The sequence below is a fragment of the Propithecus coquereli genome, unplaced genomic scaffold, assembly GCF_000956105.1.
Source record: "Propithecus coquereli isolate 6110/MARCELLA unplaced genomic scaffold, Pcoq_1.0 Scaffold605, whole genome shotgun sequence".
NCBI lineage: Eukaryota > Metazoa > Chordata > Mammalia > Primates > Indriidae > Propithecus > Propithecus coquereli.
This window is the reverse complement of record NW_012152008.1, coordinates 267,000-287,007: the sequence shown is the minus strand read 5'-3', so window position 1 is coordinate 287,007 and position 20,008 is coordinate 267,000. Positions and strand designations below refer to the sequence as shown.

The following is a 20,008-nucleotide window of genomic DNA, read 5'->3' as shown; positions in this document are numbered from 1 at the left end:
CTAAGAACAAAAATTCATAAGAAAAACAACAAAGTATAGATTTATATATAACCCTAAAAGCATTTGAACAAGACATCCAAACACATGCATATGTTTATATATTTGTGGCAGAAGGTGACGAGAAAAAGTTAAGATGAGCTCCAGCCCAAAAGGAACCTGCAAGGTGGTATTTTTGGCAAGGAGACACAAAATTATATCCACTTCAAAATGACCCTGCATAATAATCAAATAGTGATTTTAAAACTTTAATCACCTATTCATCTGAATGGCTTCTAGTAACCTAAGTAAAAACATCCCCTTCCTACCTAAGATCCATTTGATGGTATAAGAAATCACCATAGCTCTAAATAATTCACAAATACAAACAGAGGTATAAAAGTTTAGTTAGATATAATGCAATGAGAAAAAAAAATCTCCAATAGATAAAGCAAAAAATAATTAGGCAAGAAAGTATTTTCAAACCCAAATTCCTGTTTCCAACTTCAAATAGTTTTTTCTATAAACACAAAAAGTGTTTATTCACCAGTAGGAGGCTGGACTAGATGAACTGTTATTTCTTTCGGAATCTAATACTCCGTAAAAATTATGTTTTTTCTGCTTCGTTTTCTATTTTATATATGCTACAATGAACCCTTTCCCTCACATCCCAGGTTAAGACAATCCTTTGCATAATTTTCACTTCAATTAAAAAAAAAAAAGAAAAGAAAAAAGAAACTGTCCTCAAACAATACAATAACCAAAAAAGTCACCCCATCAGATTTCAAACAGATCTGTGGCTGCTCTTCTTTTCTGAAATTTCCCCTATTCAGGTTTTTGTGGGAAAAGCGAAAGATTAATCTTTCCCACTGGTGATGGCCTAGGTAGGAATCATCTCTTGAAATAAATACTAGCTGAGTAAAGGCAAGCAGTTGTGAAGAGCAGGGCACAGCAGCAAGTCACATTTTTCCACTATTTGACCAAAAGGAAAAGAAAATAAAGAACTTTGGAGTCATCTAAGACTGATAATAGCAGAAGAGTATCAAGAAGACAGAAACTTAATTATTGTTAACTTTTGCTATCTGAAAATCTTAGACATTCATTCTTAAGTAGTAGCCAGACCAACAGATTTTTTTCCCCAACCCAAGACTATTGTAACACATAAAGACAGTGGGAATTCTTATTTCTATAATAAATTAACAAGATTCACCTAACTTGTGAAAATAAAGTAGTATTGAAGACTCACATGGTATGTTTTTTCCTAAGAGCACTACGTCACTTACGGAGATCACAATTTCAACAGCTAAGTGAAGCTGCCCAAGGTGACACAGTGAATGAGTAAGACCTTGGGATCTAGGGCTCCATTCAAGTCAGATGAGTCTCGCATCATATTTACTATTTATATATAAACTTGACATTTGGAGACTAAATATGACTTTCCCTATGCACATCCAAGAAAAACTGTTGGTAAACTAATGCTATTTAATAAATATTTTATAAATTGACAACAAAGAAATGTGATCAAAAACTTTTGTCTAGGGGATAGAAAGCTCCTGGGAGCAATGGTCATGATTCATTCACTTGTTTCAAAGAATCACAGTATCCAGGTTAAGGATTAAGTTTTCTGCAGAGAGACCATTAACCTCTCAGGAAAATGGAGTAAAAATGGAAAGAGAAAGAGGGAGGAAATTATTGGGAGGTCTACCTTCCTGGATGTGCAGCTTGCTAACCTAGACCACCGGGGAGTTTGGTCACGGAATCTAACACACGTGATTAGGAAGATCACTTTGGAACTAATTTAAAAAGTATCTTTGGAAATCAATAAAACTGGCATGACAGTTCCAACAAAACTGGAGACAAATAGGTACCAAAAATCTTAAGGGCCTGGTTTTAAGTATGTACAAGCCCATATTACCAACTGCCAGAAATAGTCTATAACCAAAAACTGTTATGTCTATTTTCAAGTATTTCACACCAAAATGCACTAATTAGTATCTCACTGGGCTGAGTCTATTGGTATCATCTGGATCATTTATTTTTTAATGATCCTTTAATTTCATCCTCAAAGAATCATAGTATAAGATTATCACCAGAACTGATCTTTCCTATGCAGCAATCAATTCCTATTCAAATAGGAATTATAATTCTAATACCACTGGCCTTTTTTCTACCTCCACATTCTCTCATGGGTGTTCACCAGGATTATGCATGATTTTTACCCAGATGTCTATATTCCACTCATTTCTCTTCATATAAGAAACAAATACATGATAAGCACCATCTCTAAAAAGAACAAATCATTCTGAAACCTTCAGTACTTGAATTATCTTAATTTGATGTCATAAGACATCTCACAATTGATCAATATATCAGTATGTCCCAACAAACTAGTTTAGTACTGCTACTCTTGGAGAGTGTAAGATACAATTATGAACAATTTTTTTAATCTACATGATTTTCAACAAATTATCTGCAAAAAAAGAAAGCTCAGAATCCTTAGCACAGTTAATCTGAAGTAAGCATCTTTACAAAAACCATTGAGTAAAAGTCACCATGATATATTAGAATATATATGTCCGTGGAAATTGCCAGAATATTTTAGTATATTAGGCGTTAGGAGATACTAAGTGGTAGTTAGTATCCTAAATATTCTGAGACACTTGATGTCAATTTGGTTTTATGGAACTTGTTTTTTCAAAGATATACCTATGGGATGCAAAGAAAAGAAACCTTACTCTTAATAAAGAGAGTAGTTAGGAAAATTACCCTCACTGGAGTAATGTAAGTTAAAAAGTGACACAAATAATGAGGAAAAAGGACTTTATACTACTCATCTATTCTAAATCAATAAAGTGTGAATATGTGTCAGTAATTAAAATCAACCTATTCTCAATCAGGGAACTCACTACTTTCCCAAGGCAACCCAAGACATTTTCAGACTACTCTAATTATTAGTTCTTTTCAAGATTATGTCAAATACCTGCCTCCTTGAACCCTCCATCATTCGGTCCCTTTCTGCCCTTTAGACTCATAAAGATCAAGTCTAATTCCTCTTTCACATGATCGTTAAGAGAGCATTGGTAGACAGTGACCCTCCTCTCCACTCCGTCCCGTCCACAGTATTGCCTTTATCTAAACAGCTTCATTTCCTCCACACAGTCCCCACCACAAGGCTTCAAATGCCCCAGCCCCCCTACTCCAATGTATGGACACTTTCAAGGTGTGGCCCCAAGAACTGAACACAACGCGTAGGCTGTCCTGTGACAACATAAAAGACAATGGGCCTCTCTATCACCTGACTCACTGAGGACACTTTAGTTTTAGTAAACACTGCCCACAGCTGTGTGGATGTCACCTCAGCAGCAGAGAGTCGCCTGAGAGAGCTGTGCCTTTCCCCAGTAGGCTGCTGTTACACACGGCTGCTCCATATTTTAAATTCTATAATTCACTTACGTAAGACTTTGTCTTTTCTACTGTTAAACTTCCATTTGATTAGATGTGGTCTCTTGCTCCACCTTAATTCTGATCCCAAGTCCTAATTGTTCCGCTCCACAGCTACCCCTCTCAACACTGAACGATGTGAAAATCTGATCAGTGCACCAACAGTATCCTCCAAAGAAAATATTCACCACCCAGCACAAGGCCTAGCATATTAAGTAGGAATTCGATATATGGTAAATGAATATAAGTTCATATACTCTAATTTTCGGTAGTCCTCCCTTAGCCACAGTTTTACTTTCCATGGTTTCAGTTACCCACAGTCAACCGCGGTCTGAAAATATTAAAGTATTTTGAAAGAAAGACCACATTCACATAATTTTTATTACAGTATAATGTTTTAATTGTCCTATTTTATTGTTAGTTATTATTGTTAATCTCTTACTGTGCCTAATTTATAAATTAAATTTTATCATAGGTATGCATGTATAGAAATAAACACAGTATATAAAGGGTCAGTACTATCTACAGTTTCAGGCATCCACTGGGGGTCTTGAAACAAATGCCCCACAAATAAGGGGGAACTACTGTAAGCCTAAAAATTATGTAGCACTATCACTTCATCTTATTATAAGACTAACAAATATCTGAGAGCTTAGAATACCCATGATCTTCTGACTTCAAATCCTATACTCTTTAAAGTACCCCTCATCACCACTCCATATTCACTGGCAGAAGTATGGAATCAGACAAGCATGGGAGCAGAGGTCCTGACAGGTTCCCTGAGATGATACTCATCCAACAGTCTACAAGATGGGTAAAGCTAACAATAAATATCTACCCAGTCTGTCCCAAATTTCTTCATGCTACACATAATGAATGGTTTTCATTAACATAAATGCAACTGAAGAATCCCAATGCCATGTTACTGATTGAGGAATTTTAATCGTTGATATGTTTGAGTTTTATATGGAAACAGGGAAGCAAAGCTGATCACATAACTACTTAGTTTTTAAAACAATCTGCAAATCAGTCTGTGAATGGTATTTACATATTTAACATATGTTTACAAGAAACGTTTACCACTGTTAGATACATTCACGTTCTGGAGAACTTTTTTGGTACTTGTAGGAATTCGGAACTTGGTAATGTTCATGACTCCAGTGGTACTATGAACCGGCATTTTTCCTCTCAGATATTAATACCTACTGGCAGTTTGTAAGGTAGTACCTTAAATCAGTCAGAAAGCTCATTTTAACATTATAAATTCGTAATATAAACTGTGATTAATTCAGCATAAACACTGGAATCTGTTTCCTTATTACATTTCTCTTCAGTGGATACCTTAACTATATAATTTATTTGATTGCTCTCATCACAAAAAAAACAAAAACAGAAAAGACTATACTGCAAAAAGGCCAAATAGATGACTAAAGAAGAACATTTGCAGTTTCAGCCTTTCCTCTGATACAAAAGCAAAGATTCTAGCATTTTTCCTATTTTTTCTCACCTGTGAGATGCTATCTATACTGAAAAAGGAGTTTAGTAGATTGTTTCCTAACTTGAAGTTTCAATTAACAAATTGGCCTTAATAAAGAATACATGCCTTGCAGAGAAGACACAGACCTAAAAAGTTAACTCAAGTAAATCCTAATGGTTGTATTCATCATCTCTGGTTTCATACAATGGACACCTCAAATATAACCATGGAATTCTAAATGTAAGCAATGCTACAACCCCATCTACTGGAGAGGTGCAGGTAACCAAGCCAATTTTTAATAAATTTATCCTTCTGTGTGAGCCTTGTTAAGAACTAATTTCATGAAAGTCCAGGAAATATTTATATCAATACATTAAGAACCTTACCTATATCTTTTCGTCCTGGTTTTTCAAAACGTCTGTCACCCCTAGAAAAGATAAAGTTTCGAACAAAGCTTGAGAGTAATATGAAGATTTCCCATTCATGACACTCACTTTCCCATTTTTCTTTAACAGCATTTCTTTTTCCAAATTATAAAACAAATAAATACATGGTAATTGCCTAATATCTGTAAAATACAAAAAAGCACAAAGATGAAAATAAAAACATCTGCCACCTTACTCATGAAAAACTAGGTTTCTACTGACCCAGAATATTCTAATTAGATAAGTTTTATATACTGTTTTAGAATGTGTTTTCCCACATCATTAAATATTTTCAAAACGATCTTTAACTTTAATGGTTATATAGTATCATAAAGTATTCTATTGTGTGGGAAATATCAATCTGTTTGGGTTGTTTCCAATTATTTTATATTAAAAATATCATCATAGTGGGCAATCTTGTATATACATTTTTGTGCAAGTGTCCTCACTCATTCTGACTGACTTCATTTAAAGTCACAAACTATACAGAAAGAACATGCTTTTACTAATACCTACAAACAATAAAATGGCAATGCAATCTACTGAATGTTAATCAAATAGCAAATCAAATTATCTTTTCTGGCACTAATATATTAACTTATTTATCTGGTATGCTTCTTTCATTAAATAAGAATCATTTTAAAATTTCTTACAACTTGGCATTCAATAATTAACAGCATTTTAAAAAAATGAAACCCTGTAACTATACAAAGAGACTTCTCTCTGCAGAAAGCAAAAAATAAATGTTTTATATACCAAGAAATCTTTATGGCAAGATCTGGATCCTTTAGTTACCTTTCCTCCCAGCTCTGCGATCTATGCATTTCCCTGCCACCTCCTCGACCAAATACACCCTCTACTTCATCAAAACTTCTTTGGTAGAAACCACATTCACCTCTGCCTCTGCCTGAAAATAAGAAAACAAAAAATGACAGTCAGATGTCAACATCTGGCATACATTCAACACCAAAGATTTATCTCTAAATTTCTATCTCTACACAAAGCAGGACATCTATATTTAAACATTTAGCAAGGCCTGATAGATCTTTACCTGAGACCAAAAATAGCACTGAAGCAGCTAAACTACAGAAGATTGAAAGAAACAAGTTAAAAAACTAATGTAATAGTACCAGCCCCAGTCCTGAACAAGAAAATTATCAACATTAAGCTCTATAATCAGGTCAATAGTGTAACTCTAATTAGTTCAATAAAGCATTAATGTAAATTAAATCATTTACTGGATTATTCTCAATAAAATTTGAAGAAATCTTGATTTGGAGAGTTTGTGAAAAGAGGAACTAAAGTAAAGAAGCCAAACACAAAAGTTAAAATAATTCATCTAATCCCAGAAAAATAATAATAGGGTCAACTCTAAAACTATCAATATCATGAACTCCTTACAGGATATTCCACAGAAACCAAAACCAAAGGCATCCTTTACTCTCTACTCAAATCTTGAGGTAAGTATCAGGACTAAATTCAAACCACAGAATCAGTGAGAGAGTATGGATGTAGGAATTCAGAGGCTCTCGTGGCCAAGTGTAAACTAGATTTTATTTAAGGCAGTTTGGTTAGATCTTTTAATATTTGATTCAACAATACTAGTTAGAATTTATCTTAACAGAAATACTTGTACAAATATGCAAATATATAAATGAAGATGTTTATAGCAATTTTAAAAAATAGAAACAATCTAATGAACAAAAATCAGCTAAAAGAATTTGATAAAATACAGAACACTATAAAGCCACAGAAAATAAAGTACTAATAACAAATCTACATTATTCTGATGAATGACAAAAGCATACCACAGAACAATGCATATAAAAATTATTCCATTTATATAAATGATGCAGCTGCAGTTAGGGTCAGGAAGGATAATATTAATACATCCAATTGCTGGGTCTGGAGGGAGAAAACAGTATGTACTTTCAGCTTTATACTTTCTGTTCAATTTTTCCAACAAATGAGCACCATTTGCATCTAACATATGGGTGAGAAAACTGGAGGGGGGAGGTCTGAGGATGTATTTAAAACTAGATGAAATTCTAGCCATCGTCCCTAGCTCAATTTCTCCTATGATGTAAAATGATCCACAGGATAATGACGACGGATATTGAATAAAAGCATAAACACATTCCAAAACTAAACATAAATGAGTTACATAATTATTTCAAATATCCATGCAGTGTTTCTACTTCTTGGTTATAATTTATCAAGAACTGACTCAGAACACAGTTGTAATTTTATATGACCATATTATGAATACCAAATTAATGCACTGAATTATATTGTGGGTAATCTTAGGAACAATGGATACTTTTTTTTTTTTTTTTTACGATTTTGAAGCCTTTGTGTGTATGTGAAGTGGTTATTAACAAGTCTATGTAAGGTTAGGATTCCAATCAAAAAAAGTGTTTTCACTTGAAAGACTTCAGGGCTACGCTGTATGTCATGTAGCCAGGAGTAGCACTGAATTTGGTATAAGATTTAATGACCTTATTTACAGCTTCCAAGAAATCCTTCTCAGTCACAATTTTTTGCCTTGCTGTGACTGCAAACATACCAGCTTCTGTGCAGATCCTTCTAATCTCAGAACCAGTGTTATAGGGACACAGTCATGCTAACAATTCAAATCCGATATCTCTTTCAACACTCACTGAACAAGCATGAATCTTAAAGATGTGACTCTGACCCTCTAGATCAGGTAAGCTAAAGTCATTCTTCCTATCCAATCTCCCTGGCCTCCTCAGTGCTGGATCCAAAGAATCAGGTCTGTCAGATGCCATCAGAACTTTAATATTGCTCGGAGGATCAAAACCATCCAGCTGATTGATCAATTCCAACTTTGTTCTCTGCACTTCATTGTCACCTCCAGCACCATCATCAAACCTAGCCCCTCCAACAGCATCAATTTCATCAAAGAAGGTAACACAGGCTTTTTTTGTACTGGCCATTTCAAAGAGCTCACTGATGTTATTTCTGTACAAGTTCAGATACAATAACTAGAATGAAGCAAGCATCAGTCGTATTAGCAATTGCTCGAGCACAGAGCGTCTTGCCTGTACTCGGTGGACCAAAGAGCAGCACACCCTTGGGAAGCTCAGTAGCAAGGTTAACAAACCTTTCTGGATGAAGAAGTGGGGTGTCAACTACTTCTCACAATTTCTCAATCTATTCCTTACAGCCACCAACATCACTGTGTGTGACATCAGGTTTTTCCTCCATCTGCATCAGATAACTGCTGGGTCAATCTTAGGTGGCAATGGACTGTGAATCTGATATCTGTTTCTGTCCACACCAACTCTCATCCCTTCTTCAATGTCAGTAGGTTCCACCTGATCACTGAGGTCCACCACAAACTTGGCAAACGGCTTCACATTGATTACATATTTTGGGTCCTCTGAATCAGCATTGATTATCTTTGTACACCTTGCAACCTGTAAAGGCTTTTCACTCTGGAGTGTTTGCTCATCTGTGGCCAAATCCCAGAGTGCCAGTGGGGCCAGGCCAGTGTCAGACTCTTTAATACCAGTGAGCTCATTGACTTTCTTGAGAAGTTGTTGAATGTCATCCTCAACCTGCTTGATCTGCCTAGAGTAAGGGCTTTGACCACAAGTTTTGAGCAAGGCACTATCCCCATCATCCAGAGCTCCAATGGGCTTGTCCACCTTCTCATCCTCTTTGGTTTTCCACTGATTGGCACCAATGTAATCCAGGATTTTAGGAGATCCAAGTACCTCAGCTCCTCAGTGATTACACAGCACCTTCCTTGCTTCCAGTGGTGAATACCCTCTTGACCAGTCCAAGTATCCATTTCTTCATTTGTAAAATGGAAGTGAAGACCACTGTTGAACTACAATCATCTTGAAGTTACCTTCCAGTTGTGTCAACTTCACTTTAAGTCAACTTAAAGTCAACTCACAGTTTAAGTGCCTCTCCCCTTCAAGAAATGTATACCTTTTATTTAAGATTCTAAACTAATCTAATACAAACTGTCATGTAACACTAGGATGTTCCCTTCAGGAAATGTACACATTTTATTGAAGATTCTAAAATAATCTAATACAAACTGTCATATAACACTAGGATGTTCCCTTACAATGATGATTTTAGGGTGGAAAAAAAAGGTCCCCTTTCCCTTTAGAGAACAATTTTCTCAGGAAAGCTATTACGCTTGTATCACCGTAAAGAAAATGTTTTATATTACAGGCCGGGCATGGTGGCTCACGCCTGTAATCCTAGCACTCTGGGAGGCCGAGGTGGGAGGATCGCTTGAGGTCAGGAATTCGAGACCAGCCTGAACAAGAGCGAGACCCCGTCTCTACTAAAAATAGAAAAAATTAGCCAGTCAACTAAAAATAGAAATAAAAAATTAGCCAGGAGTGGTGGCTCATGCCTGTAGTCTCAGCTACTTGGGAGGCTGAGGCAGGAGGATCGCTTGAGCCCAGGAGTTTGAGGTTGCTGTGAGCTAGGCTGATGCCACAGCACTCTAGCCTGGGCAACAGAGTAAGACTCTGTCTCAAAAAAAAAAAAAAAGAAAATATTTTATTACAGAAACAAATGAATATAAAAAATAGCCTCAGGTTACCAAAAAAAAAAAAGCAAAACAAATAAAAAATATTTTCTACCATGACTAGCACTGGCCTTGGTCCCACTTACGAGACTAAAGCTTTATAATGGTGCACATTAAAAGAATCAGGTTTTAAAGCTTTCCAGCTTGTAAAATTTAAATCTTCTACAAATGTGGTTCCCATATAAGAATAAGTAAATACAGGCCAGGTGCGGTGGCTCACGCCTGTAATCCTAGCACTCTGGGAGGCCGAGGTGGGCGGATCGTTTGAGGTCAGGACTTCGAGACCAGCCTGAACAAGAGCGAGACCCCGTCTCTACTAAAAATAGAAAGAAATTAATCGGACAACTAAAACTATACAGAAAAAATTAGCCGGGCATGGTGGCGCATGCCTGTAGTCCCAGCTACTTGGGAGGCTGAGGCAGAAGGATCGCTTGAGCCCAGGAGTTTGAGGTTGCTGTGAGCTAGGCTGATGCCACGGCACTCTAGCCTGGGCAACAGAGTGAGACTCTGTCTCAAAAAAAAATAAATAAATAAAAAATAAGTAAATATAAAACAATGAACCTTTCATAAAGCTAAATTTAAAAGACTGTCCTAATGACAGAGATTGTACCCTATCCTTTTTGCAAATTAAAATATATTTCCTTTTAATGATGAAGAAGGTAGCAGCTGACAGGTGTATGGATTTGCTTTATTTTTAAACATCCTAATCAAATAAAACAGGAAGATGACAATTTTATGTTGTTTCTGCCATCCATTTATTTGTTTAAATATTCCTAGTTCAGGGTATTTAGTAGTCTCGATGTCAGTAGATTTTCACATCAAAGTTTCTTCAAACTAGAAAAAGCCAGGATAATTATCTAATGTTAGCTCTTCCCATGTCAAGAAAAGCCACAATTATCATTATTTAACCAACATGCTGAAATTAAGTAATGAGTGAAAAATACAAAACCATAGTTAATAACTACACCTTGTTTTATAAAATGAACTATTGAGACCATTTACAAGAAACACAGGTAGTTGTAACAATGGAAGTGTTTTTCACAAAGTCAATGCATTCATTCAACTAGCTGTATGCCATTCTTTCACATTAATATGTTAATCAAGTCACTACTTATATGTCACAGCACCATCTTACGTACATGCCCTATTGAAATTCCGAATGTAGGAGTTCTGTTCTGTGGGATTGGTGGGAGACAGGGTCTTGCTCTTTGCTCAGGCTGGTCTCCAACTCCTTGCCTCAAGCAATCCTCCTGCCTCTCAACATGATAGGATTATAGGCATGAGCCATCGCACTTGGCAATAATTATTTATTTATTTTTGGGGGGGGAGACAGGGTATCACTGTCACCCAGGCTGGAGTGCAATCACAGCTCTCTGTAGTCTCGAATTCCTGGGTTCAAACAATCCTCCTGCCTTAGCCTCCCAAGTAGCTGGAACTACAGACATACACCACTGTGTCTGGCTAATCTTTTTACCTTTTGTGGGAACGGGGTCTTGTTATGTTGCCCAGGCTTGTCTCCAACTCCTGAGCTCAACTGATCCTCTCACCGTGGCCTTCCGAAGTGCTGGAATTATAGGTGCTAGCCACTACTGAGGCATCCGGCCTCTAAAGGGCCCATTTGGAGATTGGTTTGTATTTGCAGCACACAAATCGTGGTTCACACTTCTTGATTAAAAACATCTCTGACTTGCCCTAAAAAGCACTGCAGGCAAAACTGCCTGAGTACAACCTCTCCTTGCTGCCAACATACAGCAGAAAAACACAGGAAATGCCCAAGTAGCAGGCCAGAGTCATGAGTGGTCAGTCCCATCTCTAAAACACCATCATACCACCAAGACGCATGGATCTGAGACAAATTCTGGACCAATGGAACCTAACTGGGTGTACAAATCTGAATTATCTGCAGAGCTTTTGAAGCACACATATCACTAGATCTCACCACCCAAAATCGTGTTGCAGAGGTATTTCTTATAAGCTTTACAGATGAGTCTAACAATAACTCAGGTTAAAAACCACTGTTCTAGAGATGGACAAATAAATTGAGAAGGAAAAAACATTACCAGGTACCTACCATAACAAGTGAAGAGTTTCAGTTAGACTCTTCATCATTCACACCAGCATTCCCACATTCTAAATGGACTACCTAAAGAAACCTCTTACCAAAAATACACAACTGAATACATTCTCTATAAAGATTGTACATAAATTACTCTAGTCATAAGGCATGACCTTAAAAAGAATGTAGATACTCTACACTCACGATCGTGTCAATCTTGGTGATATGATATGTAGAGCCAATGGTCTCTGTCATTGCAAGCATCCAACTCTTCCATTTCTAAAGCATTTCTTAGAGAAAATTACCAGGTATGTTTAGACTATGATTTAACCAGCTTAGAGTTAAATGCACAAGTAAATATTTACATTGCAAACATTAAGAATGCCCTTATATGGCAGAAAATAAAAAAATCCAATAGGGAGCAGATATGAAAGAAACAAGTAAATAAAGAATCTTTCTAAGATCAGATATAAATCTATAAAACTATAGGTTAAACAAATGAATGCTGTTTAATTATTTTTTGTTCTACCCCCTAAAAGGTTCTAGTATTGATGAGACAGTTTTTGCTAAAGCCCCTCTCTGGCTGGGGACACTCTTGGCACATGGCCCTTGTACAAAAACTTTGTGTCCCAGAAGCCTGCGGGGACTTCAGTGCTGCTCCAACAGTCAAGACACTTCAGGAAGCTCTGGCTCCCAGAGAGTAAGGCTCCCTGGGGACAAGAAACATGGATAACCAAGATCTGCCAAAGTTAACTGGGACTGTCTAGACTCCCTCATGCTCAAACCTCTACAGCTAGAATTACATTCCTCTGCTCCGAATCAGGGGTTGTAGAGGAGATACCTTGAGAAATGGTTCAGGAAACAAATGTTCAGGACATTTAATATGCAGTTAAAGTCAAAGAACAGGTTTGTTTTTTTTTTTAAATCAGGCATTGAAATATTTAAAAAGTGATTTCCCTATCCTCTCCCTCCTCCTTTATTACTTGGTTCACATGAAAGCTCACCTCGCCCTCTTGAAGAACTTCGACCTCTAGGAGCCCCCACCACTGTTCCTCCTCCTCCTCGTCCTGTCAATCGCAGGACAGCGGCACTATTTACAGACATCGAAAAGTTTCTCTGCCAAAAAAAAAGAAAAAGAGAAAGAAAAAAAGAGAAAAGAAAAGAAAGAAAAAATGGATAAAACAGATAAAACTACATGTTGCTTCTTCCCACCTCCCACTGCATCTGTAAAACGGCATCTAATCACTACTAGCAATAGGAAACCATAACCACACAACACACGAGATGATCCAAAACTTAATTTTAGCTCACAATTTCTAATTAACATTTCGGATCCGCAAAATTGACAACCAGTGCCTTACACTATGCTAGGTTTGGTGAGAAAATATTAAACAAGCAAATAAACTAAATGCTGTATGTATCCAGAAGGAGAATTTTAACTGCATGCAGTACTGTTTCTAAAAGCAAAATATAGAAACTAAGTTTCAACTGATAGGAGCTAATTTAAAAATTCTGGTCATATATACACGAAATTCCATATAGCTGATTAAAAGAAATGAGGCAACTCTATTTCTTAGATTGAACCATATGAAATTGTTAATATTCAACTATTTCTGATTCACAAAAACTGCAATTTCCTATGGTCAATCATACAGGGACACAGAGCACAGTTGTAGTTAGGGGCATGGACAAGGCCACATTGCCTGGGACTGACTTCTGGCTCCTTTACTCAACTTCTCTGGCCTCAGTTTCCTCATCTATATAAAGTGGACAAGGATATTTTTATCTACCTTAGGGAATGTTGGAAGCACTCAACACACTAAATTTCAAGTGCTTAGAACAATACCTGACACATATTAATTAAAAGCTAATAAATATTTGCTATTTACCTCCTAGATAGACACTTAGGTAAAAACAGTAAAGTATAAAACTGTGTACACAGATAGCATACTACCATCTATGTGTATGTGTGAAGTGGGTATTTAAAGAAATATACAGATAGTTGCACACACCTTAAACACCCCTGGAAGGGAACACAAGAAAATGGAAACAGTGGTTAGTCCTGAGGAAAACAGGTAGCAGGGTCTGGGTGAGTCACAGACTTGCTTTTTGTTATATATGTTTTTTCAATTTTTTTATCTATACATATACACATTATCTATTCAAGAATGCATAAATCAAGTAATTTTCTTTGGTGTCAAATAAATAAAATGCACTCATCTCATAGCAGCTACCTAAATTACATATGCAATGCATAGAATCATGCTTCTCACACTGAGATAAATATTCAAGTGAAATGCCAAGCCAAAAGAACAACTAAATTTTTGAGCATTGATTTTATTCTAAGAAACCTTTTTTTTCCTGGTTATATTTTATACATATATACATATGTACATGCAGGGGAATGAGTGTGTGAGTACACTTTAAAAATAAAATACCTAAATCAGGTAACTTCAGGAAACTTAAGATATGCAGCAAGATAAGAAGCTTGCTTTAAGTTCTTAAAAGTATTTACCTCCCTTACAGGGGTGCTGAAAGAAAAAGAATATAAAACTCTAGGAAGATCCAAACAATCTTTGAAGGGGTACCTGACCAAAGGACATCAACATTTTGACGAATCTTTTCCTAGCTTTAAGCACTGTCCTACTCCAACATATTTCATAAATGACAAAAGCTACTAAATAAGTTAGTATCCTAAATGAGGCATTTTAAATGCCTTCAAAAATGGACTTGATGATCTTCTGTGGCTACAGTGAAAACTTCCCAATCCTTGCATCAAGCACCTGTGATCATAGAATGCAGACCTTAAGGTAAATATTTCCATTATAAAAACAAAATTAAGATCTACTCCTTTAGTCATTCTAGAACTATTTTTGGTGTGTAGGTTAGTGCATATCTAATTTTATTCTTCTCTAAATTGATAATCAATTGTCACTGGTTAACTGTTGTTAACCAACAGGTCTCAAGCAACATTTGTTGAATAATTTTGGATTTTCCAAATGATTTGTGTAGCCACTTACTACATACTAATTTCCTTAAAATGTTATGAGATATTTCTGGATGATTCAATTACTCATTTTGTTGATTAAAAGTCTGCCATGTTTTGTTAACTAGTCATCCTCCCTTTTCTGGTGCATTTAGTAGTCTCTAAGAAATATAGGAAATCACTTAAGAAAAACTAAGAAAAATTTAAAGTATGTATAAACAGCTAGAAAATTAGAAGAATAACTACAAAAGAATAAAACTGGCATATTGTGCTAATAAAAATAGCTTCTATATTTAAAATCATAAATGCAATTTAAAAATTTAGAAAACTTACCAGGTGCAACTATGGCTAATGACCTTAAAATATAACAAGCTCATATAAATATAAATCAACAAGAAAAAAGTTAATATCCTAAAAGAAATACTGGCAAAGACAAGAAAAAAATTAACAGAATTATAAATGATGAATAAACATCTGAAAAACTGTTTACTTTTCTGAGCAAAGAAATGCAAACTAAAACAACAGAAGAACATTTTTCCAAACGTGCAAGGAATTTTTTCTTAATGTTGGAAGTACAGAATAATGTTTAGTGTATACCGCCACTTATATACAAGGGGGAAGCATAGATTTACCTGAAAAAATACACAAGAAACTGCTAACACTGGTTGCCTTTGGGAAAGGGGGACAGGAGCTAGGGTAAGGGATGAAAGACGATTTTCCTTTACATGCTGTTCTGTAAATTGTTACTTTTAAACCATTTATTACTTATTCAAAAATATATAAATAAAATTAAAAAAATAAAAATACTAAACATGCAAAACAATGGTAAAATACTGCAGTTATGGCAGCAGTGAAACAAAAGAGATATCCACACTCGCGCCTTCTTGAAAGCAATCTAGCAGTATGAAACAACTGGGGTTTATTCATGGACATTCAATTATATTCCATTAACCTATGTCTGCCCTTAAGCCATACTGTTTGGATTATCGTAGCTCTGTAAAAAGTTTTTAAACCAGGAAACTTGAGTCCTCTATCTTTGTCCTTCTTTTTCAAAATTGTTTTGACTATTCTCGGTCCCTTGCAATTACACATGAATTTTAGGATCGACTTGTCAAGGCCTGCCCAAAAGGCCACTGGGATTTCAATAGGGTTCCCACTGACTGTAGATTGCTTTGGGGAGTACTACATCTTAACAATATCAAGTCTTCTGATCCATGAACATGAATGCCTTTCCATTTATTTAGGTATTTTTAAATTTCTTTCAACAGTGTCTTACAGTTTTAAGTCTAAAAGTCTATAGCCCTTTTGTTAAACTTACTCTTAAATATTTTATTCATTTTGATGCTATTGTAAATGGAATTTTCTTAATCTTCTTTGTTCATGGCTAGTGTATAGAAATACAACTGATTTTTGCACGTTGATCTTGTAACTTATAACCGTACTGAATTTATTATTTCTAATAGTTTTTTTGTGGATTCTTTAGGATTTTTCTATATATAAGATCATGTCACCTACAAATAGAAATAGTTTTACTTCTTTCCTTCTAATTTGGATGCCTTTTATTTCTTTTTTTCACCTGAAGGCTCTAGCTAGAACCTCCAATACAATGTTGGATAGCAATGGTGAGCAGGCATCCTTGTCTTATTCATGATATTAGGGGAAAGCTTTCAGATTTCATCACTGAGTATGATGTGAGATAGATGTTTTTCAAAAATGCCCTCAATCCACTGATGAAGCTTCCTTCTATTCCTATCTAGTATGCTGAGTGTTTTTTTTAAATCATGAAAGGGTGTTCAATTTTGTCAAATGCTTTTTCTGTATCAATTGACATGATCAGGTGGGGGATTTTTTCCTTTGTTCTACTAACATGGTATATTACACAGATTTTCTTATGTTGAACCACCTTTACATTCCAGGAATAAATCCCACTTGGTCATGGTGTATAATCCTTAAAAAAAATCTATTAGATTCAGTTTGTATTGACATATTTTGACAATTAAAGATATACAAAGAAAACAGGCTACAATAAAACAGACTAAAGTTAACAAGTAATTATCTCTACATGGTAAGTTTTTAAGTGAGCTTTTTCTTTATAATTTTCTGTATTTTTGGCAATGAATATGAGTAACTTTTGTAATAATAAAATTAGTATTTTATTGATTTTAAGGAATGTATACGAAAATTGTAAAATCAATAAGACAACCCATCAGAACAATGGACAAAAGACACAGGCAAATCAAAAATCAATAATGGTCCATAGGCGTATGAAAAGATTCTCAATCTCACTAGTAACTAGGGAAATGCAAATTAAAAACAACTATCACAACCATCAGGGATTTTTTTTTTTCTTTTTTTTCCTAATATTTTTACTGAGCAGGATTACCATGGCACACAAGCATCAGTTTGGAAAAAATTTAAAGATCAAAAGCTGGAAAGTTATAGAAATGTAACCTCTGATACACTGCTCGTGGGAGCACAAATTGTTCTAAACCACAATAGAAAGTAATTTGGCAACACCCAATAAAGTTTTAAAAAATACAGAAAACCAAAACCCAAGGATTCCACTTTTACAACACACATTGTAACAATGCTCACTACAGCATAATTTGTTTTAACAAAAATTGAAAACAACCTAAATTAAATATCCAACAAGACTGGGAAAATTGTGGATTTTTTCATACATAGCAGACAAACGAACTAGACCTACATGTATCACCATAGATAAATCTAAAAATCAATGTTACAAAGGAAAAAAAATAAGCTACAGAATAAGAACTAAGGTATGCTATCTTCAATATAAAATTTATAACCCAATAAAATGAAACTATTTTATGGTACAGGATATTTAAATGCGCAAGAAAAACATAAGGAAAAATAAACCAGTTCATAGAATCTCTGAGAAGGAAGGAAGGGGTACACCCAGGCAGTGTGAACTGTATGAGAAATCTGATTTCTCAAAACAAAAAGAGACATACAGATATATCTTAAGTTTAACATTTGATATACTTGAATAGTAAACATACTGGTATTTGTAATAATGTTCTCAATATTTGTGTATTTGAAATACATCATAATAAAAATATTTTTTAGAAAAATTAAACTAAAATATACTCATATATTAATTTGATACTTGGTAGGAACTTTTCGGCAATTGCTGGAGACAGACTCGTTCTTTCCTGTGTACTGTCTATAATAATAAATACCTTTTGGTCAATGAAAAAGGGTCATTGGGGTTCATAAGTCAAGATGAAACTAGCCTAATTTAGAAGAAGCCACAACCAAAACCAAAATTACGAAAATATGGTGAAAATTACCAAAGATTAATATCACAACTTTCTTACATCTTAATGCATTTCTAACAGAGAGTTATTTGTGGCTTCCCCACACAAACCACTGCAAGAGTATAGAGAAAACATCCAGAGTTGGCATAAAAATGTAATGATGAATATGTTCTGGAATTAGACATAAGTGACGGTTGTAGAACTCAGTTAATATACTACAAACCACTGAACTGTACACTTTAAAAAGAATGAATTTCATGGGTGAATTATGTCTCAATAAAGCTGGGGTTTTTTATTCATTTGTTTTTATTAAGAGATGGCCTCGCTCTGTCACCCAGGCTAGAGTGCAGTGGTGCAAACCTCCAAATGCCAGGCTCAAACAATCCTCCTGCCTCAGCCTCCCGAGTTTCTAGGACTACAGGCATGTGCCACCATGCTTGGCTAATCAATAAACCTGTTTAAAAACAAAGTTATGTTGATTCTCCATTTAATGTGACATTCCAGCATTCCAACAAAACTCTTATTTCTGCATTTTATTTTACTATAATCATGTAAGTTCCTTGAAATCAGAAACTCTTTTATGTTTGCACAGGATGTAGTACACCATAAATAGGGACAATACAAAATTTGCTACTTTCCAGACCAGAAGTTTACCTTCTCACAACATCATACACAAAAAAATTGGTGACAGAGAGTTTTAAGTACATTTTGAGCTGAAGACCTACATTTTCCTTTAGTGGTAAAATGAATTGGTTGGCAATTCAAAGAGTTCAGGTAGGCAATTATTTCTGAAAAACCATGTTTTTCTACAAAGATGATCTTCCCCCTTACCACCCCCAAAAATAACTCTTCCTCTCTACTCTAGCATGTTTTAAAGAATGTTTCCCATTGTCCTAAAACATTTCCTTATCTCTACATAATAGTCAACTGCTTCAGATACTAAAGCAAAATCCAGTCCATGAAAAGGCATTCGTATGCCAAGAAATAGTAAGAAAGAAGCAGATCTGTGAGGACGCAGGATAATCCTAAGGGCCTAAGTAACAGCTTCCTATTTTCATGCGTTAGTGGGAAGGAACAAGGGTTTGCCAGGGTTCAGAGCTAGGCACAAACCTGTTCTTCTTCTGTAAATGGTACAAGGGCCAATGGCGGCAGGGGCTCCTCCTGGAGGATAGGCAGAAATTCTTTATCCAGAAGGTCTGATGGTATCTGTATGACCAAACACATGACTATGAGATTAATGATGTTCTTCCAATTATAAGAAGATAAAACCAAGAAAAAACACTCTTCTGCTGTTTATCTATGCTGACTGGTATAAATACAGATTAAAGCTTATTCAGCTATAATTGACCACACCAGTACTTACCTATTTTGAGAGGCTCAAATATTAAAAACCCCAGTCACCCTCCCTTGTCCTCTTACAAAGATCATTGCTTTTGGATTTGGCACTAACGCTGGTATTTCAGAGCATAGAGTAGAGGAGTAAAAATCTCCAGAAGATGGTAAGAAGAGTTTTAAAAACAACTGTATTTGTCCTTAGCAACCAGCTTTAAATTTGATACTCTTAATCAATTAAAAAATTAAAAATATATTGAAAAACTACAAAATATTATTTCTCACTAGTCAGATAATAAAAGTCTGCTTTATACTGTCTCTGTTTTGATCATTTATAAGTGACACAAATGGTGTTATATTTCATTCTCTCTCCACTAAGGCCAGGTGCGGTGGCTCACGCCTGTAATCCTAGCACTCTGGGAGGCCGAGGCGGGTGGATCCCTCAAGGTCAGGAGTTC

The 20,008-nt window shown here is 35.5% G+C and overlaps 1 protein-coding gene and 1 pseudogene across 1 annotated transcript in view; both read right to left on the bottom strand.

Annotated features, from left to right (window-relative positions):
* GIGYF2 (GRB10 interacting GYF protein 2) overlaps nt 1-20,008 on the bottom strand; it is a 126,991-nt gene that overhangs the window by 100,912 nt on the left and 6,071 nt on the right. Inside the window, exons 3-6 of the mRNA XM_012659323.1 lie at nt 19,329-19,424; nt 12,956-13,067; nt 6,115-6,226; nt 5,281-5,321 (exon numbers count right to left, since the gene is read on the bottom strand). Coding sequence (XP_012514777.1) covers nt 5,281-5,321; nt 6,115-6,226; nt 12,956-13,067; nt 19,329-19,424 — 361 coding nt within the window. The remainder of the gene's footprint in view (nt 1-5,280; nt 5,322-6,114; nt 6,227-12,955; nt 13,068-19,328; nt 19,425-20,008) is intronic.
* LOC105822344 lies at nt 7,740-12,206 on the bottom strand (annotated as a pseudogene).